A 17332-nucleotide genomic window follows, 5' to 3' on the forward strand; every position below is an offset into this window, starting at 1 on the left:
ACAATCTCACTGCTAATCCTGTTTTGCAGTATATTATTACTTTTCCGTAATAGACTTTCTGCTGAATTAGTTCGTTGTTTTCTGTTATGGAAGGAAAGGATTGGCTTATAATAGCCCATTACAATGTAATTATACTTTCATTAGTGCCATGTACATTTTTTCCCACTTCTAATAACCATAATTTTCCATAATACCTGAACTGATTAAACTCTGGCTACTATTAAAGTGGTTTATCTCCAATTTTGAACAAGAAACCAGCTTGTAATTCCTTTCTGATTATGTTTAGATAAATGATGTGTATTAATGAAAGATGGTGGAAGAGGGAGCAAGTCAGCCTATGGCCTCTGACTGGGCCTGTGTGGTGTTCTTTTTTGTGTGCTATAAATATGTGTCAATTGATTTACTAAAATATTTGTAACTCACACTGTATCTGTTGAGATTAAGATGGGGTATAAATAATAAAAACAAAACAAAAAACCCCCACAGAAAACAAATATAAAAATACAGCAACATAGAAAACATCAAACATTATACTCCAAAATCCAATATAAAGAAGTTGTGAGTTACTGGCTCAAACATTTGCATGAATGGGGCAGTTTTCATTTTGTGATAAAGGAAAACCTTGGTGTTAGTCTGGTGTCTAAACTGAAGGTTTTCGGTTAGTGCCACAACCAAGAAAATCCTTCCTTCCTTCTCCGTTTTCTATATTGCACCTGTTGATGGAACACAAAGACAAATCAGCTTAGCATATCAGTACAACATACAGAAAGTGGTGCTTCCTCAAATACAAGAATTTTGGCTGTTGAAAAGTCATGACTTATACTTTGAACTCACACCAAAAGTATTGTGGAAGCCAGAGCAATTCTGTTAAAACTGGTATCCTTAAATGATATTTAAGAGCCAGTTTGGTCTAGTAGTTAAAGCAATGGGCTAGAAACCAGAGTTCTAGTCCCACCTGAGGCATGAAAGCCAGCTGGGCTACCATGGGCCAGTCCCTCTCTTGCAGCCCAACTCACCGCACAGGGTTGTTGTTGTGGGGAAAATAGGAGGAGGAAGGAGTATTAGGTATGTTCACCGCCTTGAGTTATTTATAAAAAAATAATAAAGGTGGGATAGAAAGAAAATAAATAAATATTTCCAAGAGCAATTTAGCTTATCCTGATGCCTTAAGTCTTAAAGTAATTTGTGTGTCGTGCTGAGCTATACTTTATTTTAACCATGGTTTGCTAACTAAGCCTTTATGGCTAGATTTGCATTATTAAACTGTTAACCATGGGTTACAAATTAGAATGGCTGTATTTGCAGAGTATGCTAAACCAAACAAATCATTTTATGAATCCAAACACTGAGGCAGATATTTAATCTCTTAAAACACTCCTTAGAAACTATCCTGAATCTGGATGACCCTGTCAACTATATATTTGTGTCTATGCATGGATTGTATAGCTGGGTTTTATATTTTGCTAGTTTCATAATTAAAGATTGTTAACATTTTCCGTTGTTGTTGTTAGTATGTACGATTGTCATATGACACCAGACCCGAAGCCATCCTACAGCTTATGCTTAAAGAATGGCAGCTGGAACTGCCAAAGCTTGTTGTTTCTGTACATGGAGGGATGCAAAAATTTGAGCTTCATCCACGGATCAAACAGTTGCTTGGTAAAGGCCTTATTAAAGCTGCGGTGACAACAGGAGCCTGGATTATAACTGGAGGAGTGAACACAGGTGATGTGAAACATACTTTTGATTTACACGCACAAGGCAATTGGTTCTGTCTGTGTCTTATTACTGTTTTGATGTTAGAATGACATCTGTGGGGCTGGTTTCTGAAGGTCCATGGAGATAGCATATTTGGCATCCTGGGATGTCACTGGGCTTGGGAGGTAGTATATACGTTCTCAGAATCAGAAGGGGATGAAACCAATGAAGGGACTGTGGAAGAGGACGAAAGGGGCTAATGAAGGCACTATGGTGAAATGTGTCTGGCAGCGGTAACCTCTTGTGTTTTAATAGACAAGCATTGGTTGGGTGCGATGTTTGAACTGTGCCACTGAATTTTGTTGGTATTTATTATCAATGCATGTAATTTTGTTCTTGCACAGGAGTTGCAAAACATGTTGGTGATGCTCTGAAGGAGCATGCCTCTAGATCATCTCGAAAGATTTGCACTATTGGAATAGCTCCTTGGGGAGTGATTGAAAATAGAAATGATCTTGTTGGGAGAGATGTAAGTTCATAAAATTATCATATGTGCTCTTAACTGGGGGTGAAAATCCTTCATGATCATGTTAAGGCTTTGATCTGAATTCTTAAGGTCATCAAATGTTATTATGAAGTGTGGGAAATGAAAGGTGGATTCTTCTTGCAGAGTTTACACTTTGTGTCAGTTGTCAAACTAGCACAGTATATCAGAATAAAACAAGATATTTAAAAACTCTTGTTCTGGGCACATTGAAAGCCTTGATTTTGCAAGAGAATATTTTAAAATGTTAAACTGATTAAAATGTGTTAATTGACTGCATTGCAATTTAATTGTAATAATATTCCACTTTTGAATAAAGTCATGTGCAGTTTCTTCTTGTATTACCACTTTCTTTTCTATAGGAATAAAGCATTGATCCTTAACTAATGGATACAATGATCACTGGCAATTGTGGACTGCTTAATGTTTGAAAGAGTAACTTTGATTTATTACACAGGAACAGATTGATTTTGTTTTATGTTTAGGTTGTTGCTCCATATCAAACTCTGCTAAACCCATTAAGTAAATTAAATGTCCTGAATAATCTTCATTCCCATTTCATACTGGTGGATGACGGCACAGTTGGAAAATATGGAGCAGAAGTAAAATTGCGGCGAGAACTGGAAAAAACAATCAGTCTGCAACGAATTCATGCAAGTACGTCTGGTGCATGATAAAAATGATAATAGTGTTGAGTATTTTTTTAGTCTACACAAAATGAGATGAGTTTGCAGATAGACAATGGATGATAAAGTGGCACAGATTTTCTTGGATTTGTATAATTGGCAGGAGGCTAATTTTTATTTTTATTTTTGAAATACCCTTGTTTCAGTTATGGAAGGTCAATTCACCATGTAAATTTATTGGTAAAACGTGTTATACATCTGTTTCAGAATGTTTTACAAACATTCTACATGTTTTTCAAATAGCTTTTGGCAAATCTTTGATAATGCTATGTTTGTAACTATAAACCAGCTTTTCTCAACCTTTTCACCCTGGAGGAACCCTTGAAATATTTTTCAGGCCTTGGGGAACCCCTGCGCATTCAGGCTCAAATATAGGCCAGAGGTTACAAAATTACTATAGTCGTTTCATGGGTAGGCCTGTCTATATGCACTAACAGTGCTGTTAAACTAAAAATAAAGAATGAAGCTTACCTCTCTAATGCGAAGTTGCCTGAATTTGAAATAATTTTTAAAATAAATTGTGATCTCCCAGGGAACCCCTCATGACCTCTTGCAGAAACCCTGCTATAAACTAATTTTTGCTGTGAAAAATTATTATATGTTTACAGTTTACAGTGTTTAACTTGTGTTTGTGCTGACTTAGCTGACTGTAGTAAAACCACACTTTAGACCTTGTGTATGATTACCTGTACTTAAATCCTGTGCCGATCAGCTTTTTGACATGTTTGTGCAATAAAAAACCAATGTTGAGTCTAGCATATGTTATGGAAGTTAGTGTTCTGACTAGTACTTACAAGGATCCTGGGGATACTTAAAATATTCTGTGGATATTTGGATATATATTTTGAATTAAAGTTATTGAACTTGAATCTTGGAAAAGAATGGTATATTTAAGTGCATAGTACATATTAGTATTTCTATAATCATCTTAAAGTCCATTCTAAATCTACTTCTTTGGTGGCTGGCCAGATTTTAAGCAATTTTCTTGTCTGTCTGGTAAAAGCCTGTGTATTTTCTTGTGGTTCCTTGCTGTTTTCTGCAGGATTGATCTGATGAAGCTGATTTGAAATCATGAAAATTCACACTGTAATAAGAAATAGTTGTTGGCAGATGCTGGGAAAGCCTTTAGCCCAGGAGAGGTCAAAAAAGTCACACACCAAGCGTTTCTATAAAAATAATTTATTTACAGAAAGCAAAAACAAAAACAAAACATATTTAAAGGACTTAGCTCCCTTGGAGCAAGCCTTGCTTGCTACATATCGGCAGAGAGAAAAAAAAGGAAGTAAGAACAAGTCTGGGCAGGTTTTCTCCCCCCCCAGGTGATTTGCATGAAGCACGTGAGAGGAGACAATCACTTGCAACCTTTTCACCCGGCCAAAATGATTAGGCACATATAGCAGTCTTAATCTGTTAGTAGGAAAACCTCAACAATAGTGTGGTATAATGGTTAAAGAGTTGGACTGGGGCCGGGGTGGTCGAGGGTCAAGTTCTCAGTCAACTACAAAACTCACCGGGTGCATTTGGACCAGCCATTCTCTCTCATTCCAACCTGTATTAATGGCTGCTTGTTGTAGTGATGGTATTAGGGGAGATGCCCCATCTATATCAACTCAAAACCCCCAGAAAGGGTGGGATATAAAAGTTAATCAGTAACAAAAATATGTTAGTCTTTAAATTGCCCGAAGACCTTGTTTTGCTTTAAGTGCTTGTATGCTGCTGTTTAACACAAAATGTTCCCAATATAATATTTGCTTTAAAAAATAAAATCAAATGTACAACTTACAACTAACATTCAGGGCAAGCCACAGCAGTAAGATATGGTTTCAGTTAATTCTAGAGATCTGATGCAATAACAAAAGTGTATACCCATTCCTGACTGCAGAGTTCAAGGGAAGTATAGTCTGGCCTCTGCCATCACCCAGCCTCATTGTTTCAAGAGCTAATCAACCCAAAATAGGGCCTTTTTGATAATGGTACAGAGCTTTGGAAAATCCTCTATAATTATTTAAAATACTTATATACCACCATTTGATTGAATGATCTTCATTATGGGTTGTAACAGGTTTCCGTGTGTTTGGAGCAGAGAGAGAACTTGAGAACTGCTGATGCTAAAATCCATATAACCTGCATAGGTTGGTTTGTTCAGGGACTCTTCTTTCATCTTTGCAAGAAACCCAACTTTAATTTAACCAAAAGGCAGTGGTTTGTTGTGGTTATTTATTGCAAGTGTATTTCACCTTTCTGCCAGGTTGTTCAAGGCAGTCAATGCAAGCTTCCCACATGGTCTTTCATGTAGGCGTGAGCAGCAACTGGGCCTATTTAATTTCTGCAAGGTTTAGTGATTTTCAGGCTTTTAAAATGATATAATGTATTCAGTTATTCACAGCCAACTAATGATATTCTGGAAAATTATAACCTCTATGACTTTCGTAAATCTCTTGATTATTCATTTGTATTCTACCTTTTTATCCCTTTTCACTGTTCCTTTCTTTGCCTACTTATACACATTCTTTGAAATGTCTCATAAAATATGCATATATAAAAATAACTTCTGCGAGGTTGTTGCATCCTCCATATTTCAGTCTTTATCCTGGGTGTACATTGATCATTCAGGAGGAGTTGCTAAATACAGCTGTGAAATGTTCAGAGGAAAAGGCTCCGGTGCTCTGTATAAATAAATCACTGCCCATTGATTAATAGTAGTAAGATTAATTTTACCGACCAATAAAAATGGCAAAGTCAATTTAGCAAAGTAACAAAACTTGCTTAATGTATAGAGGGTGCACATCCAGCTTTTTATATTGTAAAGTTTGAGCTTTAAAACTTAATTTTTCAAAAATAAATCTGTTCCAAGTATATACATAAATAAAGCATTATGATATTTTCTTTAAAACCTCTTTGCTTAGGAATTGGTCAAGGTGTTCCTGTGGTGGCACTTATCTTTGAAGGTGGTCCCAATGTTGTCCTTACTGTTTTGGAATATCTTCAGGAAAGCCCTCCTGTGCCAGTGGTGGTCTGCGAGGGGACTGGCAGAGCTGCGGATATCTTGGCTTACGTTTATAAGCAAACAGAAGAGGGCGGGTAAGCTTTCTTAAGCATCAGCCACCTTCAGTGAAGCTGATTTCCACCAAATTGGGTCGTTTGTCCCTCTTGTTCAGTCTTTTTTAGATGTTGTCCAGAGCTGTGGACTGGAATCCATTCCAGCCTTGCTATCTGAGATCTGTTCAACTACAGGCTGACTTTCTCTGTGTAGAACTGTGTATGTTTGACCACTGAGCTATAGTATCTCCATGGGATGAGAGCAATTCTTGTACAGTTGGGTCTTTAACCTGAGTGCAGATGCCTTTTATTAGAAGCTGGCTCTCTAAAGGTCATGGCTTTCTCCTCCTGGGGCTTTGAACTTAAAAAACATCTCTCAAACTGTAATTATGATAATTATGCAGATTTTCTGATTCTTTATTTAACCTCAGAAGCATCCCTGATGGAGCTGAACCAGAAATCATTTCAACAATCAAAAAGACATTTAATTTTGGTCAGAGTGAAGCAGTTCATTTATTCCAGACACTGCTGGAATGCATGAAAAAAAGGGAACTGGTGAGTAAATCCCTACACTGTGCAAAGGGTCACAAGGATTTGTTTAATAAATATTTCAATCTGTGAATAATTAAAATATGAACTAATAAATCCAGATAAATTTGTCTACATGTAAATATTACTGAAGCTAGAATTCACATTTGAATTTATCATGATGGAGCCTGAGTACATGAGAGGGAGTATGCACAGCGGGAAAAGGAAAAGAGATATATTGGGCTTAATTTAAAGAAAGCTTAGCAAATGTTGTTATGTTTTCTACTGGGGGTAACATTCCATTTCCTGTATACTCCTTAGTTTGAATTTGCTTGTCTTTCAGTGGTAGTATTTGAATTATTTTTATAATATTGCATTATAAATTAATACTGGTTCACTTAATTTGTTCTGCAGTTGTGTGAATTTAGAATTCCATACACTGCAGTTGGTTGATGAGCAATTAATCTGTAAAGATAACTTGTTTTTTTCTTAATCTAATTTTCAAAATAGATCACAGTGTTCCACATTGGGTCTGATGAGCATCAGGATATTGATGTAGCAATCCTTACAGCTCTACTAAAAGGTACACTTTTATTTAAAGCGATATTGTATATTTTGGAACTTAAGATGGTTCCACACTACTTCTTGGTGGGACCAGGGAGGGGCATCCACCTCTTTTCTTGGCTGTCTTGTTTTCTGATTAGCAACTGTTTTGGGAATCCCCTTGAGGAAAAAAACCTGCATCTTTTTGCTATTTATTCGATTGACACATTGGGATCCTGATTACATCATCTCTTATAATGGTGTGACAATTATACAAAACTGTCTGAATGCTTGATAATTCTTGTCTTGATTTTAAATAAGCTTGCCCTTTCTTTTATGGTACCCTCCAGCATATTGATGGGGGTAGTCGTATGAAAAAAAATTCACTGATCTGTTAGTTTCAGGAGCACTTTGTTCTGTAGCTCTTTAAAATAAGAGCATATGCATTTAATACATCTCTCTCAGCTTCAACGACTTTCCTCCAATCCAGTGTTATTTCTCTTAAGCAAAATCTTAAAATCAGTTTGTTTTTAATATGCATTTGTATTGGATCTGGATACTTTTGGAATTGGGCTTTTGTGGCAAGCAGATTAAATTTCAAAACTGTTTTTTGTTTTCATTTGTTTTTAGGCACAAATGCTTCTGCATTTGACCAGCTTATCCTTACACTTGCTTGGGATCGAGTTGACATTGCCAAAAATCATGTTTTTGTTTATGGACAACAGTGGCTGGTGAGTAAAGTTTGCAGTTGGGATAGAGACAACATAAATAAGGTTGCTGACAATCAGGATAAGCAAACACAGTGCTGGGCTCCCTTGTCTCCAGAGTGCCCAGGGGGAATTAAACCTCATTAATTTTCACTTCAGCAGATTCTTGGTTTATCAGTATTTTGCAAAGTAGGAACTGTCACTTAAAATAAACTCATGTTTGCACAGTACTGTAATATTTGGGCAATATTGTATCAAGTTTTGTATTTCTAGAAATTACTTAATTTTAATTTAAGCATTGCCATCTTAAAATTTCTTCAGGTTGGCTCTTTAGAGCAGGCTATGTTGGATGCCCTTGTGATGGACAGAGTTGCCTTTGTGAAACTTCTTATTGAAAATGGAGTAAGCATGCACAAATTTCTGACAATTCCCAGACTGGAAGAACTTTACAACACTGTAAGTTGATGCCCATCCTTTGCAAAATGTCCATACTTTGTTTTTAAAATCTCTGCCATGGAACTGGATTTGTACACTTTTCATCTGGAAAACCAAACAAAACTTGCATTCAAGAGGAAATACTAATCTGGCCAATAATTATTTGTTAAGACAGTTTTAATAGAGGATTGTTTTCCTTTTGCTGTATTCCTTCTTCGATGGAATGGAATCCAACAGCAGAACAGAGGTTTTGCTCCTCTGTATCTATTTGTACATTTTTTGCCTTCTGCTGAGTAAAAACTGCTTGGGCAGAACTATTTTATAATGGCTTAAAGTGCTTCAGTTTTAGTTATGAATATGGCAACAATATAGTCATTTTGCTAGTTAAACAAAAATAAAAGAACCATCAGCATTTAGTCATTCTCCTGTTTTGTTGCTTGCCTGAAATCATCTAAAATTCTTCATTCTTCCTTTCTTCATCAAGAAACAAGGCCCAACAAATCCAGCATTGTTTCACCTTGTTCGAGATGTCAAACAGGTAAAGATTTCAAGTGATAAAATGACTTCAAGTTCTTTAGAATCTCATAAACCATATTAATCCCCCCTCTCCCAGTTTAGCGTAATTTTATTTCTAACAAGATTCTGGGAGTTGCAATTCCAAAATATCTGGGGGAAGGGGGTTAATCAAGGATAGGGAGGCTATTTTATTTAGCAGATCCTTTTTTTCAGATGGCTTGTTGTACAGGGATGGCAGAACGCTTTGAATCTTGGTTCCAAATTCCTGTTGCTTCGTCTATAGGGAAATCTTCCTCCAGGATACAAGCTCACCTTGATTGACGTTGGACTTGTTGTTGAATACTTAATGGGAGGAACCTATCGGTGCACGTACACAAGAAAACGCTTCCGAGTGATATACAATAGTCTCAGTGGCAGCAATCGGGTATATGACTTTTTGTTTTCAGTGTGAAAAATGAAAATGTGTTTTTGAATGTGTAAGTAGAGTTGGCTTCTTACAAATCAGCCTTCTCCCTTGTGCATCTGCCTGTCGGTTAAGATCTTGTGCAGATGCTCCAATTGTAGTCTTTAATCCTAGGCAAACGTGGCACCCTCAATTGGCCATCCCCATCAGATTTTAGTTGATGTGCAGGTACATCAGGGAGAAGGCACTCTTTCAGATATTCAAGGCTAAGCTGTATAAAGCTCTGCAGGACAATACCAGCCTCTGAGTAGAAAACTAGCAGCCAATGAAATGCTTTCAGAACAGAAGTGATATGTTCATGGTAAGTTGCCTCCCCCCGGATGCTTAGATTATGTCCTGAGCATTTGTGAAGGGAATCTTCAAATAGCCTTTTAAGGTAGACCAGTTTTATCCTGGCTTTGTAGACAGAGGCTGGATGAGAAGTTTCCTTCCAGTAAGTTCATAACTGACGTGCAATTAATATGTGTTTTCCACATTCTCTCACCTCTGTGGTATATCAGGCTGTGTCACCTGAGTCATTTAAAACCCATCTGGGTTTTATAATTTGGGTAATGGTTTCTATTATTTCATGCAAGTGTGGCAACGTATTTGAAGTAACCATCTTTTAAATTTGCTTTTAACTTTTTAAAAATATATATATGCAGCGCTCCGGGCGAAATACTTCAGGTAGCACCCCTCAGTTGCGTAAAAGCCACGAACCTTTTGGGAACAGGGTGGATAAGAAAGAAAAAATGCGGCACAATCACTTCATCAAAACTGCACAGCCTTACAAACCAAAGGTATGCAATAGCAGCTGATCCCTTGGCATGAATGTTAATGCTATGTAAATAATGTATTGTGCTTCTTGTAAACAATTTTATTTTTTTGTTTCAGTGTACGAAAAACTAAAAAAAAAGAGTATCGGAAAACACACAAAAACATCTTAAATATAATTCAGCCTGATTTATAAATAAATTATTAAACCTCGATAACACAAATTAATATTCATCAGTTTTTCCATTACTGTATGTTGGGAAAGAGCTCATAAACAGAAAGCAAACACATATCTCTAATCAAAGATTATAAATCTGGGATAGTTCTATCTTTTCGACGTTGAAGAGTGTCGTACTTTGGTACTTGAGAAATCTGTAAGATTTCACAATGATAAATTCCCAATTTGGGATATAAACATCCACATCCATAAATTGTAATTATCTTTGAATCACCATATCCGATATCTTGTGGATATCAAATTAAAACAGGACAAGTCTATATAATAGAAGTTAATGTCCCCTTATGTGGCTGACATAATGAGGTTAATAAATAGCTCATACTTTTAGGTGAGCTTCTCTAGGCTTCAGGAAAGCAGTGCTGAAGTAGGGATCACATTTTTTTGATGTTCTGTGCTGTGTTCCAACTACCATTATCCCAATAACCCTTTTAAAACATTATTTGAATGTCCAATAAGCATCATCATCGTCATCATTGAAATTGTGCAGTGAGTAACACAAGAGATAAAAGACAATTCAGAAAATAGCTATTCCTTTCGTGATATGGGCAAAGGATGAGAAATTTGATCTCAAAAACATAGCAGAAAACTCCGTATCTATCAGTTGAACTTCAGTTGTTTTTTTGTAGTTGTACTCTAGCCTCCAAGACAGTTTATCCCTTAAGGCACTTAGTAGTAGTAAGTTGTCAAATTGTGTTAGAAAATAAAATGATCTTGCTGCTTTTTTTCTCATTCTGGTATGTCTGCCTTGATTATTTATAGTTCCTTCCAGTGCTGTTTGTTTAAAGCAGCGGTCCCCAACCTTTTTGGCACCAGAGACCGGTTTTGTGGAAGACATATTTTCCACGGACCGGGGTGGTGGTGGTTTTGGGATGATTCAAGCCCTTCCTCTCTTTCCCGACCTTTTATTCCTTGACTTGGAATGTTACCAAGTGTTCCATTCTACCTCCCCATGCCCCCCACCACCACCTGCTGGTCCTCCCATGATCTGGAGATGAGATGTTATTAAGGGATTGGAAAGAATTCCAGAATCCATGCTATAATTGTCTTGTTACTTTTTCTCATTTTAAATTGTGTTGGATGCTGTCTTGGAAAGTTTGCCCTAGAATGCGACTAATAAATTTAAATAAATAAATAAATAAATAGTTCTTAAATTAGAGTTCTCGTTTTTTTCTTTTGAAAGGCCGATACTGCCACCGATGAAGGAAAAAAGAAAAAAACCAAAGATGACATTGTTGATATTGATGATCCAGAAACCAGGCGCTTTCCATATCCTCTTAATGAGTTGCTACTTTGGGCGGTGCTAATGAAGAGACAAAAAATGGCTCTCTTTTTCTGGCAGCATGGTGAAGAGTCCATGGCAAAAGCCTTAGTGGCCTGCAAGCTTTATCGTTCCATGGCCTATGAATCTAAACAAAATGACCTGGTTGATGATACCTCAGAAGAACTAAAACAATACTCCAAGTGAGCATTTCAACTTCTTTCATATATCATAATCTATTATTCAACAAAATTATACTTTGTAACACAACAGTCCCACAGTTAGAATCAATTGTACATTTCATTATGATGCTGTATATTTCCTTTATTTTCTTCACAATAGCCGGTACCATTTGTGTTAGCTTCTCTAATTTGGTTTGGTGAGATACTGTTTTCCGAAATTCAGCGACAGATCCAGAAGCGTTGTGAATAAATGAAGCATTTTTCTGAGTCAGATACTCATTTCTCCTTAGGAAGAAAAGTAGTTGGAATTAAGTTAAAAGATCCCAATGGGTTCCACCTTTTATTGTATTTTAGAAAAAACTTTCAGTTTCTTATCTTTCTCTCTCTTAAATGTATAGAATTTTAAAATAGGTACATCCTGTCAGTCTAGGCAAGTCACATTCATACCATATTACTGGTGAAGATGTTTGTGTACCTGTTGTTCGTATGCATCTTCAACTAGGTGTGTCTTGGTCTTTTTTCCCCTTCTTCAGTGAGTTTGGGGAGCTGGCAGTTGAATTATTAGAGCAGTCTTTTCGACAAGACGAAACAATGGCAATGAAGTTACTAACTTACGAGCTAAAAAACTGGAGTAATGCCACCTGCCTTAAACTAGCAGTGTCTTCACGCCTTCGTCCTTTTGTAGCACACACTTGTACCCAGATGTTATTATCTGATATGTGGATGGGAAGGCTGAACATGAGGAAGAATTCATGGTACAAGGTATACACATTTTTGTATTCATTTTCAGTGCGTTCCTTTAGTATTATTGTAATAGTGCTTAAATGAAAATGAAACAAGTTCAATCACGTCATCGTTCTATAGTCTTTGTCAGTGTTATCTTTATTTAGGGATGTGTAAAATCAAAGCTAGAGGTGGTGTTGGAATGCACAATAACTTTTTTTTGATGCTTTATCTTTTTTGAAAAAGGTACAGAAATGTAGAAGGCAGAATCCAGGCAAGTAGCCTTTAAACAGAGATGGATCTCTAGTTCATCATGAGAACTAATATACTACTAAAAATTTAGTGGTGACCCATTAACAGACTCAACCCCCGTGTAAAACTGAAATGTAATTAAGCTTCCTACAGGTAGTAAAGTAAAATGTGATGTAGAAAGTCTTCATGTTTATGTTTCATTTTAGTAGCATGAGCTGAGCAAGTGAGAGCTTCCTCAGAGTTCAGACAAATCATCAGGGTGCAAATGGAGTAAGTTTTCAGAATGGTACAAGACAAGTAAGCCATATAGACTAGATTAACAGCAGGTGCTCCATTTCTCTGAAAATACCATGCTGAAAATTTACCCCACCGTGTTAGAATGAAATAAGAAACTTCTGTAAAACTTGCAGTGCTTTTATAGAACATCCTGAAGTATCATTTTAAAACAGGATGTGCTATTGTCTGTCTTGGCTTTGGTTTGTGACCTCTCACTTGCTTTGCTCATCAGCAAAGAATCATTTTGCTAATTAGAGGTGTGGCTGTGCTTCATTTTTTAAATGGCCTTGGGAAGACCGAGTCAGTTAAACTTACATATTGGCTGTAGAATGCAATACTGTGGGAAAAAAAATATGAAGGATGGAAATTTGTACAAACCCATCTGGTTGGAAAATGATTTAGAAATTGTTAGTATTTCCCCCCTAGGAGTATTATGAAATTGTCTGTGTATATTGTAGCTGCTCAATATAAGCATTCTTCTACATCTTTTACTTGCTACCTGACCTATTTTGCCAGAATGAGGGTGGGGAGAGGAAGGAAGCATCTGTGTGCTGGGTGTTCTTTTTTTTCTGTTTTGCTTTTAAGTACTACTGTGTGGAAATAATGCTTTAAATTGTTCATTGTTACATCTTCCAGGTGATATTGAGCATCCTTCTTCCCCCTACTATATTAATGCTGGAATATAAAACCAAGGCAGAAATGTCTCATATTCCTCAGTCCCAAGATGCACATCAGATGACAATGGAAGATAGTGAAAACAATTTTCAGAACATAGCAGAAGACATACCAATGGTAACTCTTCACATCCATTAAATGGATCCAGACCTAGTTATACTTGAAGTCAATGAAACAAGTTAGGAGCTTGCTATAGACCAGGATGGACCATTGGTCTGTTTAGCTTAGTATTGCTGATACTGACTGATGGCAGCTTTCAGGAGCTTCAGTAGAAGTTTCTTCAGTCCTGCATAGAAATCCTGGGAACTGAATTGGGACCTTTACTCTGTGAGCGAACTGTGTTGCCACTATATCAGTGACTATGACTATGTCTGGATCCAGTCTGGTACTTCTAATAACAAAAAAAAAAGCGCATTTTCAAATGTAGGTCATTTAAATATATTGCTTTAATCTTAGGAAGTGTTTAAAGAAGTAAGAGTCTTGGATAATTCTGATGGAAAGCATGATATGGAGAGTATGATAAAACCTAAGAGGCTTCCCATTACACGAAAGTTTTACGCTTTTTATCATGCACCAATAGTGAAATTCTGGTTTAACACGGTGAGTTGGTTTTAGTTGTGGTAAAGGCACTACTTTTTTTCATGGAATCTTTTTACTTACCCAGATAGTTGTTTAACATTTGACTTGTTTTTGTAGTTGGCCTATATAGGATTCCTGATGCTTTATACCTTTGTGGTTCTTGTAAAAATGGAAGAGTTGCCTTCAGTTCAGGAATGGATTGTGATTGCTTACATTTTCACACTGGCAGTTGAGAAAATCCGTGAGGTATGTCTGCCTTAACATTAATTGTGCTCTTTGCTCTACTGAAGAGGGTTTCAAATATTTCATCAAAAAATCAGTGGATATAATTTGTTGTATGAAGAGGGTATGCGCAAGCTGTACTTTGCCAGCCCAGAATAAATTACTCAAAGCTGGACAGGCGTCTGGGCCTGTGCATAATGGTTGCATAGGGTCTGTGTAGCTAAAAAGCCTAAGTGTCTTTAAGCTGTACTTTCAGGGCTCGGTCATACAATTCAGCCATCATCTATGTGGTTTATCTACGCATATTGTTTATACATAGAAAGCCTAATGTAGAAGTTAGAAACATCTTATAGGTCCAGAAATGACCAAGCTACATTGCTGGACTGGGCAAGAAAGCATGCACTTGTTCCATTGTAATCTTTTGCCCCTTTATACTGCAAGTTTGTCTGAAGTGGCCTATTCATAAGATGCAAATAATGTATCTTATTTGTAATCCTGTAGTCAGTTCAGTGCTAATATTGGGGCAGTGGATTTTATTATTGTTTAGTTAGTTTTATTTATTACGGGATTTATATGCTGCCCACTTAGACAATTCAATGTTTTATATCTATCTTGTGCTGTTTATTAATGGCCTCCAACATGGCCAGGATTTAGGAAAACCGAAGCTCACAGCCCATCATATTTGGAAAACAGTTTGGTGAAAGCTGTCATTGCTGTTTCTCTTAAAAACCGTGATTGATCAATCCAGAGCCTACTGCAGATGCTCATACTTCCTGTGCCTCCTTCATTTTCTTTAAATGCTAGCCTCTCTTTTTCCCTTGTTAGCCATAACTATGGCTTCGTATTTATTTATTTATTTTTCAAATTTCTATCACCGCCCATCTCTCCCGAAAAGGGGACTCTATTACATGTGTGCCAACTGGAAGTAGGGCAAATACAAAGCTGTGTGCTTATAACAGTGTTTCTCAACCTTTTTTCATTCGTGGCCCCTTCTGACCTTGTTTTTCTCCTTTGGGGCCCCCCATCCATGTCCCATTACCAGATATGGACATGGGACAGTAACTGGTGTGTTTTCTGGTGTCAACAAGACAATAATTGCAGCATAATATAGTTTGCTACAAACAAACATCTGGAATAATAATAAAATTCTGGAGCACCACTTGAACACCATTGGCATTGACAAAATCACCATCAGTCAATACAAAAGGCAGCTTTACTTGGAACAGCTTCCATCCTGCAATGATACCTTTAACACCATCAAACAACAACATCTGCCTATCCCAGGTTCTTGGGAAGGACTCAAAGGTGCTTAAAAGTGCCAAATCCAGTCTAAACATCTGGCTGATTGTGTGACCAACCATAATAAGGCCCCCAGTTGGAAACCACTGCCTTATATCCTTGTTTGTAAAACCACTACAAGCCATGATTTTTGGTCTCTGCTTTTTGGCATTCAACAGGGATTGCTTTGGTGCCTATGTAAAGGCCATCTAATCAGGCCCTTAATGACCTTGATATAAACAAAGTTGACCATGCCCAATTTCTTGTTGTTTTTAATACAGATCTTTATGTCAGAGGCTGGGAAGATTAGTCAGAAGGTGAAAGTGTGGTTTAATGATTACTTCAACATCAGTGATACAATAGCCATTATCACTTTCTTCATTGGTTTTGTACTAAGATTTGGAGCAAAAGGGAACTTCAATGAAAATACTTACAAAGTAAATTATGTTTTTGTTGCTGGAAGACTAACTTACTGCCTGAATATAATCTTTTGGTATGTGAGATTACTGGATTTTCTGGCTGTAAATCAACATGCTGGACCTTACGTCATGATGATTGGGAAAATGGTAAGATTTTTTTTTTTTTAAATAACATTGTGGTATGTATTTTGTTCATTGAATTTTTAATGCAAATAAATACATAAAGATTGATAGCTAAATAAACTTTGGCAGCTAATTTTCTGTATTGGAGGGGTATTATGAATACATCTGTAGGTATGAGCAAATATACATACCATTTGTTTTATCTTATTATATGCAACATGATGTGGAATGAAAAAAGTCTGTGAACTTGATTCATCAAATTTTAATGTTTGCCCATTCCCCATATTGTATTTGCTGCATATGTGCAATTTACACAGGCTTTACATACATAAATTTAGTCCATACATGTGGCACATTCTGGTTTTCTGCATTTAAATCACATGGATTTGTACATAGAAGGGTAAGCATGTATCAGAACTGATATGCAGAAAAAACAGCTGCTACCAATTTTAGTCCAAGTATTCCCCATTAGTTGTAATAATTTTCAACCTGAAAAAGTAACATTAGCTTTATATAGCAAATGTGCATATGTGGCTTGAATAAACTCAATAAAACAAGTGTGGAGTTAGGGAATATATTTCCCTAAGATAGGGAAACACAAGAATGGCCATCAGACTGGAAAAAATCAACTTATATCCCCATACCAAAAACGGGAAACACTAAAGAATGTTCAAACTACAGAACAGTGGCACTCATTTCACATGCCAGTAAGGTAATGCTCAAGATCCTGCAAGGTAGACTTCAGCAATTCATGGAGCGAGAATTGCCAGATGTACAAGCTGGGTTTAGAAAAGGCAGAGGAACTAGGGACCAAATTGCCAATATCCGCTGGATAATGGAAAAAGCCAGGGAGTTTCAGAAAAAATCTATTTCTGTTTTATTGACTATTCTAAAGCCTTTGACTGTGTGGACCATAACAACTTGTGGCAAGTTCTTAGTGGTATAGGGATACCAAGTCATCTTGTCTGCCTCCTGAAGACTCTGTATAACGACCAAGTAGCAACAGTAAGAACAGACCACGGAACAACGGACTGATTTAAGATTGGGAAAGGAGTACGGCAGGGCTGTATACTCTCACCCTACCTATTCAACTTGTACGCAGAACACATCATGCGACATGCTGGGCTTGAGGAATCCAAGGCTGGAGTTAAAATAGCTGGAGGAAACATTAACAATCTCAGATATGCAGATGATA

General features: G+C 36.9%; 1 protein-coding gene across 2 annotated transcripts in view; it reads left to right on the forward strand.

Annotated features, from left to right (window-relative positions):
- The window catches only part of TRPM7 (transient receptor potential cation channel subfamily M member 7), a 66251-nt gene that overhangs the window by 23147 nt on the left and 25772 nt on the right, over positions 1 to 17332 (forward strand). For both annotated transcript variants that reach the window (XM_063314395.1, XM_063314396.1), the window contains exons 5-21: positions 1512 to 1725; positions 2103 to 2227; positions 2728 to 2899; positions 5835 to 6009; positions 6399 to 6522; positions 7006 to 7078; positions 7669 to 7769; positions 8067 to 8201; positions 8665 to 8718; positions 8980 to 9120; positions 9804 to 9938; positions 11331 to 11611; positions 12124 to 12352; positions 13478 to 13633; positions 13973 to 14116; positions 14213 to 14341; positions 15877 to 16161. In XM_063314395.1, the coding sequence (XP_063170465.1) occupies positions 1512 to 1725; positions 2103 to 2227; positions 2728 to 2899; positions 5835 to 6009; positions 6399 to 6522; positions 7006 to 7078; positions 7669 to 7769; positions 8067 to 8201; positions 8665 to 8718; positions 8980 to 9120; positions 9804 to 9938; positions 11331 to 11611; positions 12124 to 12352; positions 13478 to 13633; positions 13973 to 14116; positions 14213 to 14341; positions 15877 to 16161 (2673 nt within the window). The remainder of the gene's footprint in view (positions 1 to 1511; positions 1726 to 2102; positions 2228 to 2727; positions 2900 to 5834; positions 6010 to 6398; positions 6523 to 7005; positions 7079 to 7668; positions 7770 to 8066; positions 8202 to 8664; positions 8719 to 8979; positions 9121 to 9803; positions 9939 to 11330; positions 11612 to 12123; positions 12353 to 13477; positions 13634 to 13972; positions 14117 to 14212; positions 14342 to 15876; positions 16162 to 17332) is intronic.

The sequence above is a fragment of the Candoia aspera genome, chromosome 13 (genome assembly GCF_035149785.1).
Source record: "Candoia aspera isolate rCanAsp1 chromosome 13, rCanAsp1.hap2, whole genome shotgun sequence".
Lineage (NCBI taxonomy): Eukaryota > Metazoa > Chordata > Lepidosauria > Squamata > Boidae > Candoia > Candoia aspera.